The sequence below is a fragment of the Fragaria vesca genome, linkage group LG1, assembly GCF_000184155.1.
Source record: "Fragaria vesca subsp. vesca linkage group LG1, FraVesHawaii_1.0, whole genome shotgun sequence".
In the NCBI taxonomy this organism is placed as follows: domain Eukaryota; kingdom Viridiplantae; phylum Streptophyta; class Magnoliopsida; order Rosales; family Rosaceae; genus Fragaria; species Fragaria vesca.
The window spans coordinates 11,177,443-11,190,241 of record NC_020491.1 but is presented as its reverse complement, the minus strand read 5'-3'; the positions used below and the strand labels follow the sequence as shown (position 1 = coordinate 11,190,241).

At 36.6% G+C, this 12,799-nt stretch overlaps 1 protein-coding gene across 1 annotated transcript; it reads left to right on the top strand.

The window, feature by feature from the left end:
- The first annotated feature begins 5,362 nt into the window (after positions 1 to 5,362).
- Positions 5,363 to 9,866, top strand: LOC101295863 (TMV resistance protein N-like). Its single transcript, XM_004289183.1, has 6 exons — positions 5,363 to 6,066; positions 6,183 to 7,290; positions 7,430 to 7,705; positions 7,814 to 9,308; positions 9,694 to 9,709; positions 9,827 to 9,866. Exons 1-6 carry the CDS (start codon positions 5,363 to 5,365, stop codon positions 9,864 to 9,866), a joined length of 3,639 nt encoding a protein of 1,212 aa, XP_004289231.1.
- Positions 9,867 to 12,799: the final 2,933 nt, after the last annotated feature.

The following is a 12,799-nucleotide window of genomic DNA, read 5'->3' as shown; positions in this document are numbered from 1 at the left end:
AATTAGGCCTAAGCCTGATGTCAATCTGGGGTCTCGTCTGCTCGAGCCTCTTCACGTCCTGTTCCAAATATAATATTAATTTCCCAACCAATATCCAATATTTAATCAAAATAGGCAAAATTACCCGAGAGCCATAATTACGCTCATTATTGCCTAACTTCGATATTCTTACATCGGACGATCCGAACTTAAATATCATACTCCACAGTCGTAAATACAACCTCTCCAAAATACGACTTAAATCCAACGGCCGGATTCTATATTAATTAACCGCCAAAAATACCAAACTTTGGAAATTCACAAACCTATCCAAATCTCATCCAAAAATTCCATAATTCACTTCAATAATATCCCCTTAATATTCTACATCAAAAACCATAAAATTTCCCAAAACAGCGGCGGCTCCGCCGGCAGCGGCGGCCGGCGACCAACTCCGGCAACCTGCAAAAGCTACCAAATTTTAACAGAATCTTCTTCTCAATCTCCTCTACAACTTTCATAACTAGCACAAACACCAATTCCAAGCCTAACTAGGGCAATCGACTAAAAACATCAAAAACACCATAAAACTTCCACCTCAAATTTCTCCTTACCTAGCTCAAGAGGGAGTGAGTCCTTTTAGGGCAAGGTTGCTGGGTTGGAGGGCTACAAAACCATACCAAGCTTGCCCGGATTGGTGGCCGGAGGAGGAAGTTCCGGCGAAGGGAAGGTTTGGACAGTCGGACCTTACGGGCGTTACCGCTCACTCACGGCGGCGCTAGGGGGGCTGCTACCGGCCTAGAATGGAAGCTGGGAGGGAGACCGACCGAACGGGACCGGTCCGGTGGCGAACGGAGGTCGGACGGCGGCGGGAGGACGGCCGGAAGTCTGCTGGGTGTAGAGAGAAGAAAATCGGGTGGGAGGAGAAGAAAAATCGGGAGGGAGGGAGAAGAGAAAGAAGAAGAAATGGGTTGGGCTCGGCCCAGCCGACCCAACACCCCTTTTAACCCATAATTCCAAAATTCAACACCCCGAAAAATAATACCCGAATAAAAATTACCTTTTACTAGCTAAAATTTACTATTTTTACCGTCGTCGTATTTTCCTCATACGAATAATCCTCCGCACATAATCGTCCCCGAAACCCCTCTAGGGACCAATTAAACTATTTACTCAATGATCGAGACGGTAAAATTTTTATTATAATCACGCTAGTAAATAAGGTAAAAATATAAGGGTCGGGATGTGACACAAGCCATATGTAACCAATTTCTTGTGTGTTCACATTGACATATAATAAAAAGGTAGTTATATGAGTTAGACAGAATAACATGCTGGAGCAAATAAAAACTTGCAAAAATGTTATTGAAGCTGACCACATTACAAGTACTGAAGTGGTTCTTGTCGACTTTAGCATCAACCCTCCCATAAACACGAGAATCTCAAAAGCCCGGTACTCCTCCAAACTAAAGAGATAAAAGAATAGAAAGGTACTCATATTTAAATGTCAAGCACAAGTAACAGATGCAATGTCACTAACAGATACAGTTTCAAATGTTGTGTTGCTACACTGTCAGTAGGCTTTACTGATGATCAAGTAACATCTTGTTTGCATTTGCAATTTTGAATCCCAAATTCCCAATACTTTAAGATACATGGTACGTTAGGATATATTAGCTAATTTTAATTAAAACAAATTAATAACATAAGATTATAGAAACATAATAAATCGAAACCCATACCATAAATTTAGGTACCAAATATCCTTTATTGATACACTAGATCAACCACATAGCTCATGAAGGACAAAGAAGTAAATTAATAGATAAAATAATAAGAAAACTGTATTTATTTATTTTTTAATTTTTTTCTATATAAAGATCAGTTTATATTGAGATGATTATGTCTTGATTACGTGGATCTTCACACCAACACCAACACCAACACCAAAGAATCAAAGATCACGTTTCAAACAAGTCCAACAACTTCCACCTTCGCTCTGATCTCCTCCTGCTAATTCTCCATCTGCTCCTTGTGAATTTTGCACACAAATCCCCACTCAGGGCGCTAGGCAAAGACATGTCCCTCTCAAATCGGGATCGCTGAACACAGCAATTGGAATCACGAGCGCCTCGTAATGGATTTTAGCTTTTGTTTTCTCATTTTAAAGAAATTTTAAATAAACTGTCGGAGATGCTCTTACTTATTTTCACATAACTTCCTCTACTCACTCATATTTTTGCAATGGAATATACCTCAACCGATAGTCTTTTCTTGTTACTTGGGAAAATGGATATTATACGTAATCCACACCTTCTCTCTCGCTACCCGGTCAAGTTATTGGTATTAGAATGAGTAGGAGGACACCACTTGCATTTTACAAAGATCTTTTTGAAGTTTCCTTGCAGTATCAATGTATCATAACAAATTATTTTGCATCAATTATTGACAGTCATTTATTTACTTCGGTCAATCACCCATGAAAGTTTCCTTGCAGCTGCCAGCAAACTGCAAGTGGCATCGTGCTAAAAATCAAGGTCTGATAATGAGAAATTGAAATCCTAACTAAACTAAAAGTTCGGTACATCTTTACTTATCTGATCACCACCTGAAAGTTTTTTTTATTTATTTCCGATACAAATGAGATAAAGGGATAATAAGGTCCTTTTTCTTTTGGTCAATCTTCCCAAATCCAAAAGCATGTTAAGTTAGCAGACTTCAAAAAAAAAAAGGGAACGCAGTAAAAGTGTAAAACTACAATCACCTATCTTATTATAACCCTACTGGCTGGAGAGAAGACGACGAGGACGACCGACGCGACCATGACTGGAGGTTTTTGGCTAGCTCGGATCGGAGGCAATCGGTAAGAATCGAGGTGAGTGAGTGAGTGACATCGAAATGGCTAATCGGTAAGAATCGACGGCGTCGGCGGGGTGATAAGGGATCGGAGGTCCCAGAGGCGGAGAGGAGAGTCGCCATGGATGGGAAGCAGGGGCCGACGAGGTGTACGTGGAGAGAGAGAGAGAGGAGGAAGCAAAGTTGGGGTTTTAGATTGCAGAGATCCAAACTCGAAGCAGAGAAGGAGATGAGGAAGCAGATTGAATGTTTTGAAGTTTATATCGATTGGACGGTGGAGTTTTGAGGTTGAGTTGATTCCCGGCGATGACCCCAATCATGTTCTGCTGCTGTTCTTGAAAAACTGAGTATATTTGACATATGGTTGGTTTTGCTTTATCACCAATATCATTGCCTATCCCTTCGTTTTACCTTTTGGTGTCTAGGTTTATCCTCTTATTTTTATTTTTTTTGAAAATTTAAATTCTTATTTAGTAATTATCTAAGTAAAAACTTAGAATTCTTTGATGTGAAAGTCTGGAATAAAATTAATTAAAATTATTATACACATATTTAATATTTATTTGTTTATATATATATATATTACTTTATTCTGACGCTTCCGAAACATCCCCATTTCCAAAAAAGATCTGAAAAAATGCTTCGGCGCTTCTGAACGCTTCCACCATGTCCCCGCTTCTGTTTCCATGCAACCTAGGATCGATGGAGGAGAGATCTGGGTAGAAGGTGTGTATACCTGGTGTAGCTGATCATATTTTACCTATATGTATACCTAATCTAAAAGACATAGATTAAGCCTGAAGAAATTAAACAGTCCAGATCAGACAAGTATTTTTTTTATTTTCTTAAATTATTTATTTAATGTAGAAATTTAAAAAAATCCACTAAATTAACTCGGTATCTAAAAAATTATCCGAAAATATCCACAAACTTAGTGATGTCCTGTACTACAAACTACTTAAATTAAGGACTCTACTCTTTTTTCTTTTTTTTTTCTTTTTTTTGAAAAATCACTCCCGAGAACTATTCTAATTATCAAGATTATAAATTAATTTTTGGACAGTCTTTACTCAGCTTGAAATTCTTTTTCATGCTCACATATTAATTTATTTTTATCCCATCGACATGGTTGACGTTAACAAACTAAATGTGTTCACAAATTGGCATACTTGACTAGCGTAGGTTTTTTTTATTCCCTTTAACTTATTTTGAAGTTCATTGACGAAATAAACGAACACTAAAAGAAAGAATCTAGTTAAAACGAATCAATAATATATAGAAGCTTATTGATGGTTCAAACTTACATGACACACGTCATAAGGTTGATATATGGCCATCATCCCAAAACGTTCCTACTTCATTTTAATTATTGATAGTTCGACCAATGTTACCTAAAATGTGAAACATTGCGGTACATATTCGCTGTCTGAGGGTACGTAGTATGGTGGGATATATAAATTATTTATATATTAATTAAATAAATTATTTATGATTAAAACAAACCTTATAAAAAATAATAAATAGATATCATACCTAATCCTAATCCAAATAACAGATTTTACACATCTACGAGCAATAAGAGATCCACATTAATTAGTCAAATCAGTAAATAGGTAAACTCTATAGTTATTATGTTTTAAACATAACAATAAAAAAATAATAATAATCTCTCTTTGCGTTTCCGGAAACTAAAAAGGAAATAGAAAATCTTACTAAAAAGACTTAATTGTGTATCCAAACAAAAAAAAACAAAAACAAATAAATAAAAAATAATAAAAGTCAAACATCGATAATTGCCCATGTAATATTTATTATAGCCTTACCTATTTTTACCATGTTGATTGAATTTTTTTTTGTCTCAATTATCTAATGGTGTTAGCGTCGGTGTCAGTGTCATGTAATTAATTGCATTAAATGAATGATTGTGATTAGTCAGTATAAAAAATAATAAAAATCAAACATCGATAACCTCTCCCATTGATATTTGAATTAATTGCCCATGTAATATTTATTGTAGCCTTACCATGTTGATTGAATTTTTTTTTTTTCTTCAATTATCTAATGGTGTTAGCGTCGGTGTTAGTGTCATGTAATTAATTGCATTAAATGAATGATTGTGATTGGTCAGTGACTATTGGTTCACTTGAACCTTGGTGCACTGAAGAACTTTCGTATCGACTAAAGAGAGGAAATATGTCAATATTTTCATAACGTAGCCCCCACTGAAGCTGTCGAGAATATTCTGTACATGACTTCGATGACTCTCAATAATACTGCTCTGGTCCAAGATTATACTGGCTAAAGAGAGGAAATATGCCAATATTTTCAGAACGTAGCCCCCACTGAAGCTTTCGGGAATATTCTGTACATGACTTCAATTGTACATGACTTCGATGATGCTCATATTCTGTACATGACTTCGATGACTCATAATAGTGCTCTGGTCCAAGTTTTTTGGTATTAAAATCTTGAACATAGCTACTTGAATATCCAAATCCGTGTCAAAGAGATCTCTCTCACTCTAAAAATGACTCTGCAACTCTGGGAAACACTGAAGGAGGCGATCGTGGCCTACACGGACCTATCTCTTGCCACCTTCTTCTCACTCTTGGCTCTGCTCGTGGCCACTTACCATGTGCTTTATGGGCGTTTTGTGTCGTCTGATAAGCACCACCGGCCCAAGAGCTTGGAGGAAATGCAACCTTTGTCGCCGCTGGTCCAGGCCGACGAGGAGCTGAAAAGGGATTCAAGTACTCCTTCATCTTCTCCCCTCACCCATTCATGTCCGTACGATGTCTTTCTGAGTTTTCGAGGTGTGGATACTCGAAAAAACTTCACTGGCTATTTGTACACTTATTTGGTTCAGAAGGGAATCAATACCTTCATCGATGATGAAGAGCTTAGAAAAGGAGAAGAAATATCATCTTCACTTCTCAAAGCAATTCAAGAGTCAAAGATTTCTATACTCATCTTCTCTGAAAACTACGCATCCTCATGGTGGTGTTTGGATGAACTTGTTGAGATCCTTAAATGTAAGGAGCTGAATCAACAACTGGTTTGGCCGGTGTTTTACAAGGTGGATCCCTCCGATATACGGTACCAGAAGGGTAAATATGGTGAGGCACTTGCTAAACATGAGCGCATATTCAAGGACAACATGGACAAGGTCCAAAGATGGAGAAGAGCTCTCAAGGAAGCAGCAAACTTCTCAGGGTGGACTTTCTTCGACGGGTATGTATATTTCCATATTCCAGCATTCTTTCTTTTCAATTTTTAATGGCTTCGTTGATGATCAAAGTAACCATTGCGAGTTTCATCTGATAAAAAACCCTTTGCATTTAAATTAGAAGGCATGAACCTAACTTCACCAGTAAGATTGCCGAAGAGATTTCAGCACAAGTATCAAAACGTAGTTGCTTAAATGTGGCAAAGTATCCTGTTGGAATAGAGTCTCGTGTACAAGATCTGCTTGAGCTTTTAGATGTCGGAGGAAGTGATGTTCGCATAGTTGGTATATGGGGTATTGGAGGAATAGGCAAAACAACAATTGCTAAAGAATTATTCAACTCATTCCGCCATAAGTTTGAAGGTTGGTGTTTCTTGGCAAATGTTAGAGCAGCTTCAGTACCCCATCAAGGCCTTGTTCAATTACAAAATAATCTTCTTAATGAGATCTTAGGGGGGCAGAAAATGGAGATGACTGATGCTGATAGAGGAATCCAGGTGATAAAGGACAGATTGGGTAGTAAAAGGGTTTTCTTAGTTCTTGATGATGTGAATGAATTGAACCAGTTGGACAAATTAGCTGGAGGATTGGATTGGTTTGGTCCTGGCAGCAGAATTATCATAACAACAAGAGATAAAGGTTTACTAATTTCTCATCAAGTCTATGCAATATACCCAGCTGAGGAATTAGATAATGACGAAGCCCGTGACCTCTTAACTTTGAATGCCTTCAAGGGAAACAGAAATCCAGATGAGTTTGAGAAATTCCCAATTGATGCTGCTTTACTCTATGCTCACCGCCTTCCATTAGCTATAAACATTTTAGGCTCACTTCTGTGTGGTAAGAGTATAAATCAATGGCATGCTACAATAGATTATTTCAGCAGATTTCCTAACAGAGATATCCAAACAGTCCTTAAAACAAGTTACGATTTATTGGAATATCCACTGAATGAAGCATTTCTCGACATCGCATGTTTCTTAAAAGGTAAAGATAAGGAGTATGTGATGCAAGCACTAGAAGGTTCTTACCTCAACCCTGAACATGCTCTTGAACTACTTGAAGAAAAGGCCCTCATAAATATTAATATAAATCGTCTGATGTGTATGCATGACTTGCTGGAGGAAATGGGAAAAGAAATAGTTCGGAAAGAGTCACCCAATGATGCTGGCAGACGTAGCAGAATATGGTTTCATGAGGATGTTTATCGTGTTTTAACCGAAAATACAGTAAGTATAGAACATGTATATTTCCTTCTATGTGTTTGTGTTTGTGTTTGAGTGTGTGTCTCAAGAACTTCCTAATTTTGAAAATAAATTCTGTATATAGTACTTTGCTATGCTAATCCTTTATCTTTTATCATATCAGGGCTCAAAAGAAGTCAAAGGAATCAGAGTTGAGCTACCAAGGGAAGATGAGATATGCTTGAGTGCTAAATGCTTTAAAAAGATGAAAAATCTACAACTTTTTATAAACATCAATGCACGCTTTTCTGGAGAGATTATTTATCTTCCAAATCAGTTTAGGTTCCTTGATTGGCCTGGTTTCCCAGCACAATCTTTGCCATCCGACTTCAATCCCCAAAAACTTGTCAGGTTGAATATGCCAAACAGTCGCATCTCACAACTTGGGCAAGGACTCAAGGTATTCTAAGCTATTAACTTTCCATTTGTTGTTTTGACGAATATTTTGAACAGTTATAAGGTTGTTTTGAAGCTCATCATATGATTGTTTTCCTTTCTTGTGTTGCAGAATATGCAAAACTTGAAATCTTTAAGTTTTGAGAGTTGCAAATTCCTAACAAAGGTCCCTGACTTGTCTGGAATGTTCCCAAACTTGAAGAGGCTGAACTTAAATTCTTGTACAAGTTTAGCTGAGTTGCATCCTTCTGTTGGATTCCTTGATAAGCTTGTATCCTTCAATCTTACCGATTGCTGTAACCTTAAGACGTTTCCAAGAATGGTCAACATGAAATCTCTTGTTAGTATTGATTTTAGAGGCTGCAAGAGGCTGGAGAACTTCCCAGAAATTGTGGGAAGGATGGAATCCGTATACAGCATGGATTTATCTGGAACTGCCATCAAAGAACTGCCTTCATCAATTGGATATCATCTCTTTAATCTTTCCGGGTTGTATTTAGAACATTGTGAAAACCTGAAGTCTCTACCACTCGGCATTAATGAGTTGCAAAAGCTATTAATCCTTGAACTCACAAGTTGCCCAAAACTGGAGCTTACTCCAGTTTCTAATAAGGTGGAATACGGTGAAGCGTCCAACTCAAACATTTCACATTACGGCAAGCAAATTTCGTCAGAAAATGACGATGATCGAGGCAATTTTGTGTTTCCTTCCCTAAAGATGTTTAGTAGAAGAGGATGCAATATTTCAGACTGTGATTTCCTTGTGAAGTTTTGTGCGTCCGCCTTATACAGGCTTGATCTCTCAAACAGCAATTTTGTTAGTCTTCCCACTGGCCTTACCAAATTTATCAATTTGGAGTACCTTTTCTTGGATGGGTGCAAGATGCTTCAAGAAGTTACGGAGCTTCCACCAAATCTGCAACATTTATGTGTTAGAGATTGCGTATTGTTGGAAAGAATTTCAAAGTTATCAAACATTTTGAAATGTCAAGAATCGCAAATGTTTTTGTGGTTGGACTTGACAAATTGCTGGAGACTGTGTGACAATCTGGTTCGGGAGGCAGGCAAGAATGGTTTATTAGTGAATGATGATCATCAAGTGGAGACTGATCTCTTTTCTCTTTTTCTCTCTCCTCAGAAGTCTGCTTTCAGAGTCAGATTACCAGGAAGTCGTGAAATTTCAAAGTGGTTCAGCTACCCAATGGATTTTAGAGGGAATGGACGGAGTGAATTTCATATTCAAGTCCTTGCTAATTTCAAATGGCAGAACACAGGATTGGCTCTATGTGTCGTTTCTGAAAACACGCTAAACGGGAAATTTGAAATATTTTTCAACGAAGTACGAGTGAAGATTGGTGGTTTTAGTCATTATCCCCAGTTTGATGGTGATACTGCTGTGTTGCTGTTTTATATTCCTTTTGATGGAATGGATGTGTATCCGGCGTTTGGTTATACGCGTCCGGTGCCACCTTTTCAATGTCGAGTTACTATTTGTCAAACTTACGTGGGTCCCATGAAAAGCTGCGGGATGCATCTGGTAATGCCACCAAATGAAGTGTGTATGGAACTATCCCAGGCACTGTGCCATACAAATACAACCGAAGCAGGTAACTTTTTCTTTTGTTGCGGAGACTCTAAATTTTACTTTTATAAACAACTCTAGCCCGTACACTGGCTTATAAATTTTCGTTGGGTTAGAGTCCTTCAAATTCTTCACCATATTCCTATTTTTGTATATGGTTCAGAACTTATTTTTTTCTTTTCTTTTGTGATAAAGATTAGGAATTCATATTTACAAAAAAAAAAAAAAAAAATTAAGGAATTCAAGAAAACGCCTACCAAGCCTCCTACAGCTGCTATATGTTTGTTTGTGTTTTTCAAAATGTAGAACGTATAAAATTTGTATCAATCGGAAAAAACAAAAAAAACAAAAAAAAAACGTAATGAATTTGTATGGATAACCTATACATGTGCTGTATTTCAATTTTTCAGCATCAGATCCAATCCAGTTATGTTCCTTGAAAATGAAAAGGAGCTTTTTTCAATATTCCGTAAGATTGTCTGCTTTATGTTTTGGATTCAATCGACATTGCTTGTAATGTGACTTTTGCCAACTGCACTGCAGATTAAGTGAAATGGCTGGTCACACAATTGCTGATGCTTAAGGACCTAGTGTTGTCGATAAGATATGTAGCATCACTATGCATCATTGGAAAGTCTAGAGGAAAAACACTAATTCCATGGTGTAGAAATCAGTCTTGTTGACCAAATCAGATGCTAAAGCGCGATATCTGTCCCGGTATGAATTTGCGGACACTTTCAAGTTTCAACAGTATACTTTGTTTTGAACAGAAATTGTTGCTCTTGGCTTCTTTGTGATTCCCTATGCCCTATGGTTGGTTTTTTTTTTTTTTTTTTTCAATTTGAGATGCTATCATGTAGTTTTTTCGTACTCTCTCTTTCTTTTATGTAAATAATAATTTTCAAGAGAATTCCAGGACTCTTTCGAGTAACTATGTGTACCGAAGGCGGTAGGATTTTCTCATACTTCACCATCCATTCCATTTCAACAAAAGACCTATTGCTCATCGTCATGCCATTTGTGCAAAACATAACTATTACATAAGCCTTTTTTGTGGCAATGTTAATGGCTTAATGCATAAGCCTGCACAAGTTAGCTCTTTTGGCCAACATAATGCACAATGTTTTACTCCAACGACTACATGAGACACAAGCAACAGATAGGATGTTGTAGACCTGATTAAATTTCTCCTCCCCCAAGTTGGTTGACCATTCACCGTTTTTAATATTACTAGAAAGTTACCCGCGTGTTGCAGCGGGACTTTAGCATACTTTTGCCTATACGAGGAAACGTCATTTTAGTCATTAAACTTGAAATCGATAGTAACATTTTATAGTTATAGGTGTACTGCCCCAATGTTTCAACTAACTACGAAGTTCCTTAAGCATATGTTATTTAAGCATATAATATACAGCAGCACAACACATTGTTTATCAAAAATAGTAGATTCATATCAACATAAAATAAATCTACTAAAGAATTTTCGAATCAAGTTCCACTTCAGTTATAACCTTTAATTCAGGAACAAATTTGTAAAGTAATAATGAGTTCTTCCTTTGAGACAAAAAAAAGACAAAACTACGGACATTAAGAACATGACCAAGACATGGAGGATAGTGGGCATGTTAAATTCAGACAGAAAGTAATCCCATACAACATAAAAACAGAAGCAAGATAGTATGTCTTATTATGATCATGTCACCAAAACGGAAGATCTACTTATCTGGTACCTAAAATATATAAAAGAATATTTAGATAATCAAGTGAAAGGTTAGCTGAGCCAAGTCCAAAGTAAACTGATTGAAAAGTAAACGCTTACAGAAAAGAAATAAAGTGAATCAGGTTTTGCATCTGGGTAAAAGTCAATATCGTCAAACAAAATATGACCTGGAAGTGTTCCCTGTTTTATTGCAAGCAAAGTAAAAAGAAGTGATTACAATTCTCTTAAGATTAAATAAAACTTTCATGATACTAAGCATTAATTATTCTGCTCAAGCTGTTCTCCTTTGAAGGAGAGGAACCAAAGACCCTTTGATTATTTTAGAGTACTAAATTAAGAAGCAAAACAACAGAAATTTTCCATGAACCCCTATTTCAGTACACAATACAAACCCAGATAGATTAAAAATGTCATCAACAACCAAGCTTAATTTTGGCTACAAATACCAAACTACTATAGGCAAGGAACATAGTTTGGGAGGGCTTTTATCAATTTGTAAACTGGGACTAAGCCATGAAGCTCATGAAACATGGAAATACAATTTAATAGGCATTATGTATCTATAAAAGTTCCCCAAACTACAGTCGTCCTCAACTCTAACAAAGAACGTACTTCACAACATTTTAGTGACATTTTATTTACCGTGATAAAGCCATCCCTCAGAGTCGGGTAATGTCTTTATGGTATCACTCATGCTGTAAGAAACAGTATATAAACAATAAGATATTAAAAAAATAGCAAGTGATCATAGCAGGAAAAGAAAATACAAAACAGTAAAAGCATGATATTCTAAACCTTCACAAAATCTCACCCCAATGCCATCGTAATTAAACATTATGTCTTTCTCACAACTAAATATCTAAGAGAAGATGTCATTGGATTATGGAAAACGATGAAGACAATTGTGATATTGATATGAAATTTATGAATTTATGAATTTGTGGCCTCCAATTTAGTTAACACCTAATTTATATCTGTTTGCATTTCCTCAATACACATCGATTGGAGTACCTTAATACACATCGATTGGCCTCATAAGCATTCACCTGCCAAAACTGAGAGTCACATATGGACATGGAGTAATTATAGAAGGCTAAATAACTGAACGAAGCTGCGAATCAGGTAGTTTACATATGCAATGCTTATTTATGTGCAGAAAAATAGAATTCAATGAAATTTCAGATGAACAGAGAAACCAAAGAGAAGTAAGTTTGTAAATCAATGTTGAGTTGTTTGTCATTTGTGTATCAATGAGTTACCTTTTCATCAATTAAGACGTAATGTAAGCAATTATTGTCATCACTGCGGTATCGTCTTGGTGATATTAGAACAGGAAAATAAATAATGATAGAATTATCACAGATGAGAGCTCAGTAAACAACTGCTGGCCATTAAAGTGTTACTCAAAAGCATTCTCTGTGCCTCAATTCCAGCAACTTATGTAAGAAACAAAAATAATGGAACAGAGGTGTCAGAGGTGACTCACCTGGTGGTTTGAACCCCTTATATAAAGCTCAAATATTCATAACCTGAAAAAAACAAAACAAAAAAAAACAAAACTAAACTAAACTGTTGAACCTTGAATTGCATGGATCAAATATAAAGGAAAAAATTCAGTTTACTACCCTGAACTTTAGGTACTAAAATCAGTTTGATACCTCATCTTTTTTTTTAATCAGTTTCATACCTAAACTTTCAAAATGACATCAATCTCGACCAAAATGACTAAAATAGCCCTGGTTAATCTTTTTACCCTTTCTCTCTCTCCCTGCCTCTAAATCCACCACATGGCCGGC

What these genes read in the sequence shown, in the direction of transcription:
- LOC101295863 (XM_004289183.1), top strand. Translation starts at nt 5,363, where the DNA reads ATGACTCTGCAACTCTGGGAAACACTGAAGGAGGCGATCGTGGCCTAC. An exon ending in GGGTGGACTTTCTTCGACGG is followed by an intron (nt 6,067 to 6,182) that starts GTATGTATATTT and finishes CATTTAAATTAG; the next exon opens with AAGGCATGAACCTAACTTCA. An exon ending in AACTTGGGCAAGGACTCAAG is followed by an intron (nt 7,706 to 7,813) that starts GTATTCTAAGCT and finishes CTTGTGTTGCAG; the next exon opens with AATATGCAAAACTTGAAATC.